The sequence below is a fragment of the Xiphophorus hellerii genome, chromosome 9, assembly GCF_003331165.1.
Source record: "Xiphophorus hellerii strain 12219 chromosome 9, Xiphophorus_hellerii-4.1, whole genome shotgun sequence".
Taxonomy (NCBI): domain Eukaryota; kingdom Metazoa; phylum Chordata; class Actinopteri; order Cyprinodontiformes; family Poeciliidae; genus Xiphophorus; species Xiphophorus hellerii.
The window spans coordinates 13,139,386-13,160,652 of NC_045680.1; the positions used below are offsets into that span (position 1 = coordinate 13,139,386).

At 36.5% G+C, this 21,267-nt stretch overlaps 1 protein-coding gene across 3 annotated transcripts in view; it reads left to right on the forward strand.

The window, feature by feature from the left end:
- usp13 (ubiquitin specific peptidase 13) overlaps positions 1-21,267 on the forward strand; it is a 33,840-nt gene that overhangs the window by 2,887 nt on the left and 9,686 nt on the right. The window contains exons 3-17 of one of the 3 annotated variants that reach the window (XM_032571712.1): positions 969-1,029; positions 4,052-4,173; positions 5,506-5,648; positions 6,081-6,265; positions 7,504-7,601; positions 7,787-7,977; positions 8,924-8,995; positions 10,132-10,225; positions 11,399-11,524; positions 13,907-14,060; positions 14,487-14,661; positions 14,757-14,845; positions 15,199-15,321; positions 20,311-20,334; positions 20,700-20,843. In XM_032571712.1, coding sequence (XP_032427603.1) covers positions 969-1,029; positions 4,052-4,173; positions 5,506-5,648; positions 6,081-6,265; positions 7,504-7,601; positions 7,787-7,977; positions 8,924-8,995; positions 10,132-10,225; positions 11,399-11,524; positions 13,907-14,060; positions 14,487-14,661; positions 14,757-14,845; positions 15,199-15,321; positions 20,311-20,334; positions 20,700-20,843 — 1,801 coding nt within the window. Of the gene's footprint in view, positions 1-968; positions 1,030-4,051; positions 4,174-5,505; positions 5,649-6,080; positions 6,266-7,503; positions 7,602-7,786; positions 7,978-8,923; positions 8,996-10,131; positions 10,238-11,398; positions 11,525-13,906; positions 14,061-14,486; positions 14,662-14,756; positions 14,846-15,198; positions 15,322-20,310; positions 20,335-20,699; positions 20,844-21,267 lie in introns of all 3 variants that reach the window. The other 2 variants (XM_032571713.1, XM_032571711.1) reach the window with 2 other exon arrangements.

Sequence of the window (21,267 nt, forward strand, 5' to 3'; positions counted from 1 at the left end):
TTGGGGTTTTAAGAAAAAATGTCCTAATAAGCATGTTCCATTTATATTATTAAATACATTTTAAGTAATACATTGAACAGTGTAGATTTGTTGCTTTGTTATTGTTTTAAACAACAAATAAACACAAACTGTAAGACTTATTATGATTCCATTTTTGTTTAGATGTCATCTGTGCACATCTTTTATTTTTATGGTGGTTTTAAAATCGACAGTGTCGCAGTTTGAGTTTTTGGTTTTGTTGACTATAACTAGCAAGTCGATTCTTCCTAAGACAGCAAACTCAAACAAACCCCTCTTTTTGCTTCAAGCTGGTGGTGTGTTTCCTCTCTACCTCTAATTGCTATCAGATCAGCTCTGCTTTGAAAAGAGCTGCTATTTCCATGCCTGGATCTGACCGCAAACAGCTGCTGCACATTCTGCAGGCTCCCGTGTCTGTGCTGTTTTTCTTTCATGGTGGTTCTCTTGATGCTGTGGGTGTCAATATTTCCAGTTTCTCAACTTTGTCTGGTCAGATTAATCTAAAACTAGTCAAATTAGACGTAAATCTGCTTGGCGGCATTGTATTGTTTAGCTGACCAGGGACTAAGGCTACATATTTATGTTTTCATGAAAATGTTTTCTTTTTTGTTTTAATCTGTTTGGTTATTATTTTTTTAAGTTGCTTTGCTGTCACACTAGAAATGCCATTTGCAGTTAAGGGTAAACCCAGATGAATAATGTTTAAAGGTTTGGAGAATTTCCCTTCACTTATAATTATTATCTAGCCACCAAACTACTACTACTACCAAGACATTAGCAGCAGGCTAGATCTGATTCAGGGGAGCATATAAATTAATCTATGCTTTAGTTTAAAAAAAATACAGGACAAAAATCTTGATACATGTACAAGATACTATACATGTATCATTTTGCATATATATATATACTGTATATATATATATAATATTGTTACTACTTGTTTCTTGCAGAAAACCACAGGTGCTGCCGGAGGTGCCATCCCCAGACGAAGAAATGGAAAAGTGTTTCTAGGTATGTTGTTTTCACTGGAGTGACACTTCTACATTGCAATGTGAAAATCTTAGAAAAACGATTTTAAATAAATCTATTAGCTTGTTGTGACAAATATGCAAAATGACAAGATTGACAATTTAGCTCAGCAGTTAAATTGTCATCAGCTGCTGACGACAATTTAACTTACTCCGTTCACATCATCTCCACCCACTGGAGTGTGACAAAGAAAACTCTTCAGTGTTCTTTTGATTTTGCACATTGTTGTTTTTTTACTATTATCCTTGGCCTTTTGGCCTAACTGGCCTGTTTCTATCTGAGGAAGGCCCAGTTTTTAGAATATCGTTGCTGTTTTCAAATTTTTGCTAACTGTCTTGAATTTGCCTGTGTGCGTTGGGGTATTGTGTGTGTGTGTGTGTGTGTGTGTTTGTTTAGACTCAGTCAGGTTAAGGTTTGTTACAATTACCTGAGTAATTTATATTTGCTCAATGTCAAGTTAATGACAGAGGGAATATTATTTTTTAAAACGTTTTTACAAAAACATTGTTACAAACACTGGGTTTACACAATGTGGGAAAGCCCTATTGATTTGACTTTGTAAGTTTCTGATTTTAATGATGATTTCACTACTCTGGAGATAAAAAGGACGAATATTTGTGACAGTATTTTAAGGCAACTCCTCAAACACACAGCTTCCTTTTGTGAAATCATGGGAAGAAAGAAACGTAAACTAAACAAAACAGGCGCGGTATCAGAAGAATTGTTTCACAAATCTGATTAAAGCTTTTTTTCATATTTTGTGTTATTTTCCCTAACTGATTATTTTTTTTCAGCCACATTAAAATCAGAAAAAATTAAATAATTTCTCACACAGTATATATTTTTGGACTGTATCTTGTTTACCACAGTCTGGTTCAGCAGTAGTAAAATCTTTTGTGCCATAGCGACACTGCGTAAACTGGCTCAGTTTAATTGTTTAAGGCTTACATGGCCTTCAGATCACATTTGTTTTTATTATTATTATTGTTAATGAATGATGTTATCGAGGTTACGGTGAGTGCATGTAGATGATTATTGTATGTTCAAGAAAAAGGAATCAGTCAAATTGTGAAAAATGCTACAGAAGACAAAAAAGACGTATACCAGCAATGACCTGCTGCTGGCACTTTGCATAAATTGGTACTTAGCATTAGCACAAAGTTGTGGTTTTCTATCAGGCATATGCTCAATGTGAGTGTGTACTTTGCTTTTGCTGCTGGGTTCAGAGACAAGTCCAGACTTTGCTTATAAGCTTCTTATCAGACACGCATAATAAAAGAGCAGTCAATAACTGTTTGACATTACTTTCTGCGTCAGTCTAAAGAAGTAGTTCTCTGTACACCCCATTTCTGGTGCAAAGCATCTGTTAATTAGAAACATCCCAAAAAACCATTAAAACATGTCCAACCCAGATTTGCGTTAGCCTATTAGGAACAGCTTGGGCTGGATGATGGGTTTCTTTCAGAAGATCATTAAAAGTAGTGTGGCTTCTGTCTGATTACAGTTTTCTCATTGAACCGGTGATTTTTATGTCAGCAGGATAATTAGAGACAACTCTGTCTGCTTGGGAAGTTCATCCACTACATCTTTGTCAAAGTTTGTTGTCAGCCAGCTGCCGTTCTAACCAGCCTCAACCAAACATTAGATATTTCCACTGACGAGCCCTCTCCACCAACCCCTGTCCTCTAATAATAGCCTATTTATTTGTATATGTGGTTGCTAACTGGTCTAAATCAAAGCTTGGCCTACCCACTCCTCCTCCTCCTTCTCTTTCTCCTTCTCTTCCTCTGGGTTGGGGAGGGGTGGCAAGTGTACCCCAGCGCCTCTTCCAATCATGTGCCGGCCTCTCAGCTGCTGCCACCTGTCAGTATCCTGCTGAGGCCGACACACATCAAACTGAAGCGATGACGCATCTCGCCTAAGCCCAGGTGTCTGGCTTCCTCCAACCTCTCTGTTTGAGGAATTCCCTCCTCTTACTCCATTTTACATTCATATTCCTGTTTTCTACTTATATTTTCCACCTCTGGTTAATTGCCTTGTGTTTCTTCTCCTGTCTGACCAACATCTGCTGTCTTACTCTTTGTGACATTTTTCGCTGTCCCTTTAAGATCTTTGACCCATTCGACGTATCCATACCGGTTCTGTGATCTAATCAGACAGCTGGCTGCAAACATCATGTGTTTCCATGTAACCAACCAGTTGCCATAATATTACTAATAATAGTAGTAGCGTCAGAGAAAAAGTTTTCGTTGATGAAATAATTGATTGATCAAACAGATTTATAAAATAATTTGTAGATTATTGGGTAAGAAATGTGTTTTGTTTTGTGATAAATTAAAAATACTTATTTCCACAAAATAAGTCTGAAGTGCTTAAAAATGTTCAATGATTTTATTTGTTTTTGTTTTCTTTGAAATCAATTACTTTTTTTATATGAAACTTTGCATCACTTCCGATTTAATATAACTATTTGTAAATTCAAGCTAGAAAAAAAAACTGTTTCAGTAAGAAAATGTCATCGCAATTTTCTTCATATTGTACAGGAGGCGTGTCGAACTTATTCTATATGTCCTCGTTCAAAGGGACGATTGTGCATAATTGTATTGATAAAATCCTTTAACAAGCTGTCAAAAATGTTAACAAAATAACTGTCCGAATTTGATGAATGCTTCTTAAAATTAAAAAATAGTGAATCTCTTTTCACGTTGATGTAATTTGGCAGTATACTGATAAAAACTGCTTTTAATGTGATTGATAAAATAATGTTTAAGCACACAACTGTTTTTTATGTATCGTTCTTTGGTGTAGACATCAACATCAAAAGCTATGGTGGTCCAGATTTGCACCCCACATCTTGAGTTTGAAACCTGTGTTGTACAGGGTTCCACTTATAGATCTAATTTAAGTTAATAGTGATGCTTAAATAATGACTATTTTAATTTTGTTTAATGGTTTAAACTTGTGATCACTCTTACACCTAATAATCCTACTTCCTCCCTTAAAGATTTAGAGCTAAACCGAGATTTTAACGGAGAGGACTTTGAGTATGAGGATGAGGCAAAGCTCGTCATTTTTCCAGACCACTTCGAGATCCCTTTACCAAATATTGAGGAGCTGCCCGCTCTGGTCAGTGAGTTGGTTCTGTGTGTTTCTGTGCATGTTGGAGGGGAAACGTCCACTTGGTGGTTCCCTGGCTTCAGGACAGACATGTCTACGAATTAAAAAAAAGGGATAGTTAACATTTTTGAAATGAATTGTGAAACAACCGTCTGTCTTACCTGCAGCTTTTGAATATTTTTGTTTGAATGAGGTGTCCCCTTTTCATTAGATTTCGACCCATAAGCTACTGAAAAAATAATTAAATTAAAAAATACAAGCATTTGTCTTGAAAAACGTTTATTTGAAATCTGATGCTTGCCTCAATGTAAATTCAGATATCTTTGAGAGACCTGAATTAACTAACAAAACATGGTTTAATTCATTTGATGACTGAGTTGTCACTGCCTATAATAGCAAAAACGATCATTTTTATTAAACGCATCTTCTCCAGATGCCAAAATTGTTTTTGAGGACCTTTAACTTTGATTTTTCAGATTACATTCATGTGATTATTTCAAATGAGGTTAAGATGACTGCTGCAGGTGAGATATAGAGTATCTTAAAGTTCCTCATTAAAAAATCTATATGATTCCTTTAGAGAAGCTGCAATCTGTTACCTTTAAGATTCAATAAAACAAATCATTTTGAGAAAACAGCATCTAGTAAAACATTGTGTTTTCAGTAAAACATGATTCTGGGGAACCACAAGGTGTACATGTTGATGCTTTCATTTGTTGGGGGGCAGTTCTTTGCTTGTTTTGTGATACTTTTCTACTTGTTTTTCTTTTTATAGCTTCACTTTGGCATGCCTATTTGTTTGTTTCATTGCTATTTTTATAAGAACACCTGGTATAGAAGTTACAGATTAATTCTTAGTGTTATGTTGTAGATTAAAAGAGGCATTGTTACTGATTTTATTCGGAATCTGCATCTGCGGGAGAAATAAATTTGAAACAACTTGCATGTGATTGAGGATAAGCATAAACACTGAGAATCCAGATTTGTTTCCAGCTGGGTCTATTTGTGGTAAATTATAATTGTCTGTAAATTGCAAAAAAAAATAAGATTATTATCCCTGTATTTTAATCCTTCAAAAGATTTGAATTTCCTATACAGGTCTGAAATAAATGTCAAATGAGATTTGTGATTTTGTCTCAGTTTGATTTCACCCCTTCTGTTTTTACGCCATGTCAAACACACTGTATCACATTTATACCATTTCTAGCATAAACCTCGCACAGCTAATATGTCTTGTTGTGTGCACTGTTTCATGTGGAGATGTAGTTTATTTGTACTGCCTGAATTCATTTGTGCGTTACCTCCAACCTATCCATGCTCTGCTGTGCTGTCTGACGCCAGGTGACCATAGCCTGTGATGCAGTACTTAACGCACCTTCAGCTTACAAGAAACAGGAGCCTGAGTCTTGGGAGGAGGAGATCCAGGTGTCAAGACATGCCAGAAGCCTCAGACAGCTGGATAATGGAGTCCGGATCCCACCCAGGTAGACCTAACATAGTGCAATCATGTGCAAATCAGCAAATACAAATTAAGGTATATTCTCAATTAGAAATTGGTGTTATTGACACTTTTTACAACTTTTGTGGAAAAAAAACCCCTCTTAGCTGGCAAAGCTTTATTTTGAAAATGTTCTGTTTTAATCGGTGTCCAAAGATCATTTGCATAAAGACGATTATAATAAAGGTTTTGGAAGTTTTGGAGTCAAACTTCTAATCTTTATAGGATGACTACTTTTCTTACTCAGTCATAAAATACGTCAAACTGCAGTATGTTGCACTGCTGAAGAATTGTTATAAAACGAATCAGAGCGAAACGTGTCCACTTAGTTTAAAAGTGGTAGATAAAAAGATAATATTGTAATTTATTCATTATTGGATATTCTGGTCAACCTTTGTTTCTGTGTTTTTGCCGTCAGTGGCTGGAAGTGTCAGAAATGCGAGATGAGAGAGAACCTGTGGCTGAACCTGACTGACGGCTCGGTTCTTTGTGGGAAGTGGTTCTTTGATGGAAGTGGGGGCAACGGTCACGCTCTGGAGCACTACAGAGAGACCAGCTACCCACTGGCTGTTAAACTGGACACCATCACTCCAGACGGAGCAGGTCTGGGAACAGCACAACACAACATCTACGGTGTATGATATGTGTTCTTACAGTGTGTCTTAAACCCAAAAACTATCATTACTTTGCAAAATATGCACAGTACAACATTTATATGCTGTCAGAATAAAATTACTGGGTAGTATTTTTTTTTTACAAGCTATATTTATCATAATTCAGTCATCTTATATAGCTGCAAATCTTGTTGTTTGAGAATGTTTTGCATAACAGGGATGCAAACTTTTAAAAAGGGTTTTACAAGAATGCCCCTCAAAATTAATTAAATCCAGAATCTCTTGATTTAAAGGCCCCATGTTTTATTTATTTATTGCTTCCTTTTAGTTCATTAGAAATATGTCTAATTAGTCTGAAACAACTGCAGTTGGCAGGATGTTGGGCTGAAAACATCCTTTTTGTATTGCAGCACTTTGCCTGGATCCCATTTTATCCATTTCTCCACTGGACCTTAAACCTATATTTATAAGAGGCACTGTTGTTGTGAAGGAGTTTTTGTTTTTCTTAAAATGCTAATTTTATTTAAGTTCCAGCCATGAAACAAGAATAAAATAAAAACAGTAATAAGACTGCCCCTGCGACCTACACACATGCATAAATAAACAATGCAAATCAAAACCAAATAATGTGGTAGCTCATCGACAAAACAGAATTTATGTGTTTAAAACATCCAAGTGTTCTGCTCTGTCATAAGTTTATAATATCTTTTAAAAGAAGGTGTAGTTATTGTCGTAAGTAGACTTTTAGGCACACAGTTTAAAACTGAGTGGTAGCTGCACATTCAAATCCTGTTACAAATGTAAATTGTTTACAGTGTATTTTTAATTGTACAATAACCACTATGGTATCTAAACTGTAGTGTCCCAGTATGTTTAGTATTGGGCAATAATCGTATCGTTACCATGACGACAATAGTGATGTTTGCAAACCGGAGAACAGTGTGGTTGGGATTGTTACTTTTGATTATTTTTTTTCTACACTGCCATGTGAACATTGATATCTATTAGTATAGTCAAAAATATGACTACTGGTAATTATTGTGCTGTTTATTGATACAACAGCACATGATAATAAAATATGCTAAGCTAGGCTTTTTGATAATGACTATATTTTATTAGAAACAGATTTTGTGTCTCTACGGTTATGGCTACGTATTATTAATTTTATTTATGAATTTTTTTATTGGTAATTTTGCCACAGTGATTTACTTTCCTTTTTTATTACAGATGTTTATTCGTTTGAGGAGGAAGAGGCTGTTTTGGACCCCCACATGTCAGAGCACTTGTCACACTTTGGGATAGACATGCTCCAGATGCAGAGGAGAGTAAGTGGACTAATTTCACTTTACATGAACTCAATCTAATTCGAAACAGCCGCAGTGTTTAAAGAAAATGTGTCAAAAATTTATTTTATTAGAGCTTTATTAGATGTTTTGTCAACATTTCTACACAGCAAAGAAAATTCTTCACATAAAACCGTCTTTGTCATCTCCATCTCCTCCTATTTCAGACAGAAAATGGACACCACACAGACAATAACCCCCGACCGCGAGTCAGTGAGTGGGAAGTGATCCAAGAGTCGGGCATGAAGCTGAAGGCGGTGTTTGGTTCTGGTTACACAGGCATCAAAAACCTGGGAAACAGCTGCTACCTCAGCACAGTGCTACAGGTCCTGTTCAGCATCCCAGATTTCCAGAGGATGTGAGTGCTGTATGCTGTGACGCATTCATATCGTACTGTTTTTGTTTTTTTTACTACAGCAATCCTTGATGACATAACTTTTGACATACTCATGTTAAAAATCTTGAACCTGACAGCCTTATCAACTAATACAATTTTTCAATGTAATGATGCTCATTTAGCAGATGGAAATCTTAAATTATTTTCATTAAACCAAGAAGTTAGTTTCTGATTGGAAATAAGGGTGGTATCACTGTATATTGTGTGTTAAGTAGTTCTCTATATCAGTGTGTGAAATATTTGGTAGCTTAAACACACACGATTCCGACTACAAGCTCTCAGGTATGGGTGTGGTCCATTACTATATTAAATTTAAATTTAAAAATGTGTTGTTGCCTTTTAGTACTTTCCTTCTCTGACATTCCATGGTGTTATCATGGCACATCACCATGTTTACACTCCTAGCTGGGCTTCCACAATGGAATAGGTACTGCTTTTGATATCATTTCAAACACAATTTACTTTTTTACTATTTGTAAATGGTAACATAATAGAGTAAATGGAGTATCATTTTTTTAAAAAAAAAGAAGTTTTTATTTATATACAACTGGCAGTTATCAATGGACAGATCTTTTTTTTTTTTTTTTTAAACTTACAGCAGTCAAACTTTCCTTTATGACCAGATTTTGCATGTAGTTGATGATTAACTCCAGGTTATTATAGTTGAAAGGCCTATATAACATCACCCTAATCTTTAGCTTCCTCTTCAGATTCTATATCTGATTATGGTTTGACACTCGACACTTTGTTTGGCTGCATCAAAACAAATTTGGCTGTGTATGATCATAGATGATAATTAAATAACTCGTTGACCTGCAGCCGGTTTTTAAATTCCTCACATGTTTCTCTAGAGGCAACGTCTGTGTGTCACCCCACATATCAACCCCCCATATGTTTTCTCTCTTAGGTATGTAGGTAACCTTCAGAGGATATTTGACTATTCGCCCCTGGACCCCACCCAGGATTTCGCCACACAGATGTAAGTGACTCCTGAGAGTTATGCAATGCAGTGACAGAAGAGAAGGTGTTTTCCAGCTCCCTCTGTCACTATTATTGATATTTAAAAGCAGAAGTTCATTAACAAATAACCTAAATTACATAAGCATAAATTGCATAATCTGTATATTGTAGTACCCATTTATTTTATCTCTATTTTAATAAAACCATCACCATTTTGTTATTGAAGTCCAAGTGTTGCAAGAGGCCAGATGCATCAAGAGCCTGACGGCAGCTATCAGACAGGTGGCCAAATAAACATGTTTATACCATAAGGCAAATGGTATTTGGCAATTTGAAAAAGTTGTTTACTTACTTTAATGTAATGGTTAAACCCAACCCATTTCTAGATGACAAGGATCCTCTAGTGATTTTTTTAAATAGATTTATCTATTTCTTGCCATTATTAGCTTTTATGACAAGAATAATTTGTCTGGAGGTACCCAATAAAGAGGATGCACAGTGTGCACAGATAATTATAGTGGAGCCATAAGTTTGCCTCATCCCCATTTTTTAACTTTGATGTTGTCTGCAAAGGGGTATTTTGATTTAAAGTAATTATAGATATAGTCTTGGTTTTATTGTTGACTCTGATAAATCAAAATTTGGTTCATAATTTGCCCTGTTTCATATTTCCACTGCCTCAGCAGGAATCAGAGGAGCAATCAGTGGAACAAGGTGTAATATAAAACAAATACATGTATTATATTTTAGATATCAGCATGCATATTTATCTTCATAAATAAAAGGTTTGAACAATTATTCCCTCTGGTTTTGAATGTTGTGTGGCTGGAAAGATTTTTGTTCTTCATTTCTTACACCTAGATAGTTGTGGGTGTGTAACCATGGCCATAAGGTGTTTTTTTTTTTCCTTCACAGGCTTTCACTACACTTTCAGTTTGATTAGATGTGTTTTAAAAATCTCACTTAAGCAAGACTTTTATGCTAACTAAAACTCAAAACTCATTTGTGCTGATGTTGACAGTAGTTTCCTGCAGGAACCATATTTTTGTGTCACGTGAGAATTGCTGTATCTTCAGAGTGTGATGGGCAGGGAATGAAGCCAAATGAATGTGGAATGAGACTGACTCTGTTTTTCTGCCCGTTTTTGTCCATCAGGGCTAAACTGGGACACGGGCTCCTCTCAGGCCAGTACTCCAAACCACCCATGAAATCTGAGCTCATTGAACAGGTGATGAAAGAAGAACACAAGGTATTAAACGGGGTATGTCCTGCTCCATAACTGAGTTTCCATGGCCAATGTTGAAAATGAGATGTGACGGAATCAGTGGTCATGGCATCATAAAGCATTACAAAGTAATTTCCTTCTACTCAATGTAGCGGTTTCTTGATGTGAGAAGCATAAAGGAGTTGAAATATTACATAGACCAGGACTTTCTGTGACCTCATGGCTTGTTTTTAGCCTGATTGCTGCCAGTAACTGACAGGGCAAAGCTGTGATCCTGAACTTAAATGTGATGGAGGAGTCAAGTTTAGACACGTCTTGACAGCTGAGAGGAAACGGCGGTGGACTTGTGCTGACACGCTGTGCTCAGTTTGCACAGAGGGATTCTTAACCAGTGCAATCACATATATATCATTAATCTGGCTTTCTAATTTTATTGATGATGATGATGATGGGAAATTTTGACATGCTGAGATATGGACTTGTTTGCTGTGAGAATGAATGTCAGGGTTCAATGCCCCAAGAACTGGTTTGTCACTTTGAAACCCCTGACTTCAATGTGTTTTATGTGATAAACCAGTGTAAAATTAAGTGGAAGAAAAAGAAAGTATATTTCCTTACTTGTTTTTACAAATAAAAATCTGAAATGTGTGGAATCTGGCTGACACCCCAGCCAATGCCTTCAGGAGGCACCTAATTAATAATTAGAAACTAGCTGTGAGTAATTTAACTTTAAATCTGCAGCAACATTATAAGTGGAAATGAAATGTATTTGTTTAATTTTGCTTAGAAAATATATACTATAAATATAACCCACCTGAGTAGCAGAAGTACTGTCCCACCACAGAAGACAAGTGAACTATATATCCAGTGACATTATCAGGTCGACTTCAAAGATAATTCAAACTTTTACCTTTTTTAATGTGGTGAAAAAAGTATTTAAGGATTATTATAGAAGCTAAGGTTGAGTTAAGTGTTCACTTTTAAGGCTGTGATTGACTACTTGCATTCTGTCACATTTTCTTAGTGGTGAGTGCATCCAAAACTATAATTTTAGTTCTCATTTCAGAACAGTTTAACCAAATTAGGTTTTTTTTTTTAGCTAGTTTTAGTGTCATACTTTCGTCTTTGAGAAAGGTGACTTCTCATGAACAGTCGGTGTGCGTGACTCTTTCAATATTTAGTTTTTTGTCATTGCAGCACCAACAGAGGGGAATCTCTCCCCGAATGCTCAGGGCACTGGTCAGCAGGGGGCACCCAGAGTTTTCCTCCAACAGACAACAAGATGGCCATGAGTTCTTCCTGCACCTTATCAACTTGGTGGAAGTAAGTGAATCAATCCCTTCTGCATATTCAGGATATACAGTGTGTTTGCAATCATATACCAGCTAACTTCCTGTCCGTCGCTGTAGAGGACAAACGGAACAAATCAAACCGCCACTAGAGTGACGCCACAAAGAGATTTTGATGCAAAATTATGTTGGTATGAACCGTTCATAATATAGTCGGCCACATACACTATTTTTTTTTCTTATTGTTCTTTTCACAAATTGAACAAAAAACATGCTTCTTTTTGAAAAAGATGTTCAACTAAACGTTGTTCCGATGTTTCAGACCTTTTTGACTGGTTCTTGCTGGTTTTAACAAAAGGGTTCAGAACCTCCATAGTCAGCTCATACATGCAGTACAAAAATCTTTAAATGGGTTTTTCTGATGCAGGGTTTATTTATGTTCATTGCTATCAGTTTCATGTAGTGGTGAGAAAATGCTTTCTTAAATATCCTGGTTATCAGACATAATCAAGCCCCCAAAAAGAACCTGACACTTCAATCCTGTTGCATTAATTAAATACATCAACTTCTTTCTCCCTTTCTCCAATATGAGGATTTTCTCCAAAATCCTCATATTGTCTCAGTATATGCAGAACTTCTTAAACAATTCCTAAACTCTCCTTTTAATCCAGTTCTTGATATTTTTTTTAAGCTGTCTGTAAATGACCCCCTGGTTTATGCAGGCAGATAACCAGACTAAAGCCACAACCATCAGTCACCCTACAAGCTGGGCCTGGGTGAAATTATAGCTTGTGCATTTCTGTAGCTTCTCAGAATAGAAGGCAATAGCCCACAGCCATGCAGACTGGTTTCCCTTTCATAAAGCCCTCAAATAAAACCCCCAGTGACCCCAACCTATGTTGGCACTGGAGACCTGAGCAGCTCCTGGAAAATAATTAATGTGGTGGTGCTTCTAAAAAGATGTAAGTCTGTCAAAATTTAAAGATAAATTTGAGATTAAGTGACATTGCTCTGTGATCTAAGTACAGTAGCCTACAGTATTTACACGCACATCTAAAACACCTGCATGTTTTAGATGTTCCCCTAGTCCAGCACAGCAGAAATATAAATTACCTCTTCAGCATGTCATTAGTCTGAGGAGGCCTGGTAATGAACTGTTCATTTGATTCAGGTGTGTTGAACAAGGAGTTGTTCCCTCTCAATTGTGGCCAGACTTGTAGTGGATAATAATTATAGTCATTTCTACGTCTGCGATGGAGCATTACATGAAAATTGAATTAAGCCAAAATGAGCAGAAGGGTGATGCTAGGTGTTGTAATAGCAAAGTTTCTAGCTAAAATGTAACTTCATACTGTGAACATAATTTACATCTATTTAGAGACAAGGAAGTCAGGAGAAATGCTGTGTGGGTGCAGTACCTTGAAAACATAACAAACCGGCACCCTATGGAAGGATTTAAAAGTGTTCTGTGTGAGACACGTCTGTCTGTAATTCACCACAGTGAGGAATGACTACAGAGAGGAAACACTGACTTGAAGCAGAAGCATTCTCATACACATGTTTTCTAATTCGCCCACCATCATTACCCTGCTGGCATTAACCTTCTCACTAGAATACTTGATATTATGGCGCCACGTGTTATTTGTGTCACTTTTTTGCACATTATAAACCTGGTTTTATTCATGAGGAACTTGTTCTTCTGTAATGTAGCTGTCAAACATCAATCTGATGACTTGTGCTTTTTGGTTAAAAAGCCACTTCAAACTAAGCTGGAAGTCAGAATAATCAGGCAACCTCTGAAGTCAATTAATTGTTCAGAAACTGAGAAAAAACCCCGATGATGTTGCCAATTATTGGTAAAACAAATCAAAGTGCTTTGAACAGCTCCTGTTGCGACTCCAGTCCAATCATACTACTAGTATTTATTCTGGAGGTCAAGTCAATAACCTCAACCTGGCTGAGCTCTATCAGCTTGAGCTACTGGTCATACCAATGATGTGAACTGTGTTGTGTATCTTCTTTCAGCTTTGGATTCTTCCTCCTCTTAAATACAGGATTCCATTTTTTTAATAATCTTGAGACAAACATTGTTTTTGGTGGATGAGCAGAAATATGTTCTCCCTACCTGTGTGTGAGTTCACCCACGTTTTCTAGATGGTATTAAAATGCTCACTTTATCCTTCTTCTCTGTTGCCAATACACTCATTATATTGCCCTTATAATAGTTTAAATAGTAAAAAAAACCCCACTTCTCCCTCCTTTAAATACGGGGGCTCCTTGTTTTTAGGCTCTCTAATCTGCTGGTTTTGTAATCTTCTATCACAAATAAAAAAAGTTCAGCTTATTAGCTTTTACATATTAGTAAAACTTTGTCTCAATGGGTTTATATATTTTTTTCTTGATTTGTTTTTTTCAGAGAAACAGTGCTGGTTCAGAGAACCCAAGCGACTCGTTTCGTTTCTTGGTGGAGGAGAGAATTCAGTGCTGTCAGACTCGGCGGGTTCGTTACACTCAGCGGGTCGACTACTGCATCCAGCTACCGGCTCCCATAGAAGCAGCGACAAACAGAGGTACAGACAGGGGCTGTTTTTGCATCAATGAGCCCTTCCATCAAACTTCATTTGGGCTTTCAAAAATACGTAAGCAAAAAGGAATGATTGGTCCTGGTTTGAACTGCCTATGCAATTCATTACTCACACTATACACCTTTGGTTTATTGATGTCATAAACCAAAGGTGTATAGAAGGTGTATATAAATTTTAAGAATCTCACGGCAGAAGGGTCTATACAAAGTCTTACAGACATGCACCTTTACATGCACGTGCAGGATTGAGAGATCTTTGGTTCTGAATTGAGGGGGACATTTATGTACTGTTTTATGTAACTAACTTCAAATTTCCATTGTAATAACAGATTTTGTTTTACAATATTTGAATCTCTGTGTTTATGTTATGTTTGCTAACAATTCCTCTCACTTTGAACTCTGATTTTTCCAGAGGAGTTGCTTGCATATGAGGCCAGGCGGAAAGAAGCCGAGGAAAACACGCGGGCTCCTCCTGAACCGGTGCGAGCACGGATCCCTTTCACAGCCTGTCTTCAGGCCTTTACAGAGCCTGAAAACGTCCCCGATTTCTGGAGTTCAGCATTGCAGGCCAAATCAGCTGGAGTCAAGTAATCAGACATGCATCTAATGAAATCACTTCATTGTTGTGTCTTTCATTTACTGCTTGTTTGTAATCCAAATCTTTTTAAACATTCGTTCCCAGAACTTCCCGCTTTGCCTCATTCCCAGAGTATCTTGTTATGCAGATCAAGAAATTCACCTTCGGTGTTGACTGGGTGCCAAAGAAGCTTGGTAATTAAGCTACAGCCTGGTAGTGATTAATGGGAGCCGAAACTGAGAGTCCTTAAGTGCTGTAATACTAAAAATAACCAGCGGAGGGCAGCACCAAACTGCATTTCGCAAAGCATTTACATGTCTGACAAACTAATGCAAATTCATAAATAATTCACCTGCAGTTTGAAGATAAACAATTTTTTTCATCATCCATATTTATCAACACTGTTGAAAGCATAAATTTTATTATAGACACAGACGTGTTTGTTATTGATATCGTGTGAAATTATTTATGGTGCTTAGTGACTTGCCAAGCATAGTTGTTAATGAATCTCCTCAGCTGACACCAGTGTGCATGTTGGGTTTTACAGACCTGGCCATCGATGTTCCAGACTTCTTGGACCTGAGCCGGCTCCGAGCCACAGGGCTGCAGGCGGGCGAAGAGGAGCTTCCGGATCTCATGCCTCCCATTGTTTTACCGGAAGACACCAGAGGTATGACACTGACCAATATGGCTAAAAGGTTTTTCTCTGTTTTGAGCTAAGAAAACCTTTCTTTGTTGTTTTGTACACTTACAATAAATACAAACTCCAGTATTTGGTTCTGGCTCAGTTAAAACCTTCTCACCAAGAAACAAATGAGATTAAGTACAGAATGTAAATAATCAAGAATACAAATATATTCTGGATCATTCAGATGCTTTTTTTTTTTTTGGTAAAATACTTCAACATTTAGTGGATAAAATGTTGAGAAACAGAAAAATGATTGCAGTGAGATTAGATTCTGAGTAATATTTATTTTAGATTTACCTGTTTCTACTGTCTTCAGAGAAAAAGAAAGTCAACAGAGCCCCGTTGTATTACAGAAAAAATATGCATATTAGAAAAATATATCCATGCAGAATATGATTTTGCAATATATGAGATAAAACATTTGCAAGGTGTTTTATTTAATGTTTTTATTGTTACTGATGTTAAGATATTTATATCTATTTTAGATAGATAGAAATATCCATTATTTCTATCATTCTGTTATATTTGCATTTAACAGAATGTAAATGTAAACATTTAAACATGCGATTGCTTAAAAGTTTTAAACTGAACGATAAAAAATATATAACTCTTTGTGTTCAAGTTTATACATCTCCTACGATGTGCCAGTTTTTTGTGGAGCAGAGTTGTGGAATAGTAGCCCATTTTTCTCCGCCTCACTTCACGGACAGGGGTCTCCCATGATTTACAAGCAGTGGCCCACAGCAGCGTCGGTGGTGATGCATGAACTCGTTGAAGAAAATGCTAAATGGCACTCTTTACGACTTGGGGCATTTTTGGCCCTGCATTTTCAATTTCACAGTCCTATTTGTGATGTTAAAGGGCAGCGTTTTCCCTGAGCGCCTGCGCTTCTGTTTGGCCAAACCAATTTTTGTGCCTTTGTTGAGTCACAAGTTGTGACTTTTTTTGTCCAACAAAGTCACAACTTCCAGTTGTTTTGAGAAGAAACTGCAATGAGAGTTGTTAAAAGCAGATACCATAGATTCTTCATGTGGAGTATTTTTTTGAGCCCAGTCATCTGTGAAATTGTCTTTAATATAATCTGCTCAAAGCTACCCCAGTTCTCTCTTAAGTACACATTCAATGAGAATCTCAGGGAAGGGAAATGCTCAGTCAATTAAGGTTGTTGTGCTGAAAGTCGTGTTTATTTCATGTGAGACTTTTTAAATGCACATCACGGGGCTTTTGGAGAACAGACCCTGAAATATGCTGCTGTGTTTTGGAGGAAATAATGGTTCCACTTTTCTAGAAACTTTGCTTAACCAGACTTTTACTTTGTGAGACTTAATTTCATCTTTTTTTCTGTCTTTGTTCAATCCACATTCTGTTGAAAAGTTAATCTACTTGAAATTGTTGGTGTGTTCCTAATACTGTATATTAGAAGAAATATGGCAGATAGAGGGAGAGTTGATGGCAACACTTGCAGTAGCTCATAGAAAGAACAAAACCAGGATATTTAAAAAAATACTTTAGACTACTACTTCTCAGTAAAGGAAACTTGGAGAACAAAAAAGACAAATTGGACTTTCTTAGAGTGGGCCTAAATATTTCAGAACTGAGCAGCTTGTACTGAACACACTGAACTGGATTCAGAATCTATTAAACATATCTATATTGGTCATTATGTATGAGCACAAAACTGTGCCAAAAATGTTCTGTACTTCTTAATCAAGGTTTTTAATGTTGTAAAATGTCTAAGAAAAGAAAAAGTATCCTCCTTTTAGGATCTAGTTGTTGGCATTTTTTTTTGGAATACCTAATTGGAGATACACTGCCATGAATATTTAAACCTTTAGCGATTTTTTTATTTTTTATTAGTTGCTTTCTTCAAAGAAAGTTAGATAATTTTTCCCCTTAATAAATTAAGTGGTTTGAGCCAGGCTTTATGTTTTTAATCAGATTATGTTTGTCCGATATAATAACTATTTGAAATATATTTATGACAAAAAAACAAAAACAGAAGAAATTTGTTCTTTATTCACAGCTCTGTACAAACAGAATGTGTATAAAAGCCTTCACATGTCTAAGTGCACATTTTGGCTCACTTATTATGCATTACACTGATTGTGACCAATCAAAGTGTTCAAAAAGAAAACGTACATTTGCACAAACCGTAATTTCTCACCGAGCTGGATTTAAAAACACAAAATGCTTTTAGCCTTAATTTTTGCCAATATTTATATGCCCTTTACTTGCCTCACATTGACCAAATTTACAATTCAATGGATGCATATTCAGAAACCAATCTCGCAATTTGACAACAGGACCACAAAAATGGTGACCACACTTATAAAACATTTTTCTCATTCGATTAATTTTATTTCGGTGTTATTTTCTCTGAGTTTTCTGCTCAAATGTGTTTATGCAAGGTCACAATAACATTCTTCTTGTATTTAATCTGATTAAAACTGTGAAATGAAAAGAGGTCAGAGCATACAACTTGCTGTTTCTGAATGTGCTCCTATATTTGCTTATTTTGTATTAATATCTTGAATTTTTATTTGCTGCCAATGAACCGCTGGTTCGTTATCCCATCTAGCTGGAGTTGGCAGTGATGAATGATTGGTCACCCTTTTGTCTCCAAATGCATCAGTGCTTCGCACTGATTACGCCATAACCCACAAATGTGTTTTCTTGTAGCCTGACTGAGCCACAATATTGCTCATCAGTCTGTTATTCAGTTGTGTGCTAAAATATTTCAGACCATTTAGGGGGAGAAAAACAGAAATTAGTTGTTTTGCTTCAATATTTTTGTTTTAATACATCAAACTAATGAAAGCACCTTGGATAGCACACACTTAAGATATTGATTTCTGAGTTCACCTTTTCTTTTTTTTTGCATTTAAATATGAAAATAAGCCACAAGAATAAATATGTAAACTGTTTTGTTACTAAATTAAAATGTTGCAGAGGATAGGAGCACAGGAGCGCTTCCTGTGTAGATTACACAGGAAGAACATGTACAAAACAATTTATTTACACATGAAGATGGGAACAGAACAGCAATGTTGTTTTGTATGTGGCTTGGGAATCTTAGTTTCTTTTAATGAGTTATAACAAGAAAATATATGACGATGAAAAGTTATTTTATTTCAGTAATTTAGTTTCAAAAAATGAAACTTGCATATGTCATTACATAAATTTATAATTTTTAAGTGTTTGTTGTGATAATTTAATCATTGTGAATTTCATCTAACAAAATCCCAAAATTCTGTTTCTCTAAAAGTTACAATTTTGAACACAAATATTGGTTAAAAAATAAAGAAAATTCATGTAGAAATTTTGTGGGCCACACAATTATTGGGAAGATTGCCAGCTTAAGTCAGCAACACCTTGTAAGTCACAAAAGGTCATTGCTAAAGAAACTGGCTGTTCAGAGTGATGCATGTTAGGATATTAATGGAAAGTTGATTGAATGAAAAAGTGGAAAGAGCTGCAAAAGCATAAAGGTTAACTACAGCCTTGAGAGGATTTTGAAGCGAAGTCCTTTGAAAAGTTTGGGAGAAGATTAAAATAATGTGGACTACAGCTGAAGTTCTGCCTGAGCTAAGAGGGAAAAGGCACATGGTAGAACATTTTATATTTCACTGGAAAAGGTCTGAGAGTCTGGAGGAAGAGCGGAGAGGCACGTAGTACAAGCCGTTTCAGGTCCAGAGAGAGGTTTCTACATCCAGTCATGATTCAGGGAGCCATCTGATGTGCTGGCGCTGGTCCAATGGGTTTTTTTCAAAGTCAGCAGAACAATCAACCAGGGCACTTTAGAGCACTTCTGCATCTCCATAAGGCTTTTTCATTAGAGGAGAACATGAGTTCATTTTCCAGGAGGACTTAGCACCTGCCAAAAGGTGCTAAAGGCACCAATGCCTGCACTGATGACCATCACCAGTGTTAGCTGGCCACCAAGCTGGCCTGAGCTAAACCTTAGAGAATCTATGCAGAAGACTAGTTGAAGGACCTGTTCTTCCTCAGGGGCCTAAAAACTATTGAGTGCATGTACAGTACTTTACTGTACAAATGACTGTCAAAGTAAATACTTTCTCTGAAGTGAATGAGCACAAATCACACAAAATAATGCAGGGACTGCTTTGTCTGTAAAGCGTCTGCTGTGTGCAGACGAAGCATCGCATCAGAAATTGAGCATATTTGCTTCTCATCACATAATGCTTTGGTTGTGTTGGTTTCAGGAAATAACATTTTGCTTAAAAATCACCGCTGCTTAAAATTGGGCTGCTCCTCATTAAATGTTCGTTTAATGAATTTTGTGTGTTTGCAGTAACTCTCACTAACATGTTCCTTTTAGCTTTCTTACAAGTAGCCTCGTTCACCGCAAAAGCACAAAATCTAACCAAATAAATTTGGTGTAGTTTCTAGTAAGAATATGTTAGCAAACTTGAAATAAGACAAAACTAACTTAAAAGTGACTTTTCAGTAAGATCTATAAGCTTCTTTTAATTAAATAATTCCTTTATATTGATGAAAACAAACTTGTTCCATTGGCAGATTATTTAACTTTTATAACAAGACAATTTTCTAATTATAAGTTAATTTATCTGCTACTGGAACTAGTAGGTTTTCATCAATAGTAAGCAATTATTTACTTACTAAATAATTCCTTAATATTTAAGTTTAAAACAAGCTTAGATATAACAAGCCTTTACTGAAAGTTACTTATAATTTAATTTGTCTAAGTGTAATAAGATATTTGCACTAGGATCTAGTGCAACACGCAGTGTTTAAAGCAGTGAGGAGAGGTGTTTGTGATGAGCTTACACAACTTTATGGATGTGAGACATTTAGGGAATGTCTGTAAATCCTTTAAAGCTTTACTCTTCCTGCAGCATAGTCTGAGCTGAAACAAAAAGCACAACTTGTGATTATTGATCTCACTGTATGCTGCTACCTCTAAGCAATCATTCTCCTCCTTTTCTCCAGATAACTCCATGAGCTCAACCGACTGTGAGTATTTATTTCTCTTTTGACTCGCACTCTTTGAACAAATGTGTTAGATGCATGTAAGTTATTGCTTTGGAAAGTGTATTTTCCTTTAGACAGCTGTGATGAATGCCTCCACTACCTGAGCAGGTGCTGCAGGTGCTCTATACTTTCAGGCAAACGTAACTTTTTCTGAATGTAGCTCTGCTTATTTTAGCCGGGCTCATTTCTCTCTCTGATAAATCTTACCTGGCCAAAGATGCCTCGCCGGACCCGATTCTCCTCTGGTCCTTCTGTATAATGAGTCCCAGAGAGAGAGGGTTACTGTTACTGCTGAATTGGTGAGTGTATGCTAAGGTGTTGTTGATGTTGGTTTATTTCGACCACAGCTCCAGAGATAGACGAAGGCGCCGTTATGCAGCTGGCAGAGATGGGTTTTCCACTGGAGGCCTGCAGGAAGGCTGTGTACTACACAGGAAACATGGGCCCAGAGATGGCCTTCAACTGGATCATAGCCCACATGGAGGAGCCTGGTAAGGCAGCAATGCCTCACAGAGCATGGCAGCATGGTGCTGAGGGGGAGTGTTTGACAGAAACTGAGCAAACTCCTTTAGGCTGACAGCAGCTTTTAAAAAGTCTTTTGACATATTTCAAACGTTAGTGGGCCTAGATATTATTGCTCATATATGAGACATTTAAGAGGGAACCTTTCTAATGGTAGTAAGTTAATTAATAAAATACATAAACACAAAAACAAGAAATTTTGCTTTATTTTTGACTTAATAAAAATGAGTTAGTTTTTCTGCTAATTCTGTTTAAGCTGTTTTAACTGAAAACATTTCTTTTGACAAATCAGTGACTACCAAACATTAGCCAGCAAATGTAGCGATTTACTATTTAATCTTACAACTTTGACAATATTTCAGTTGCACCAAAGCCATATCATATATTAGATAT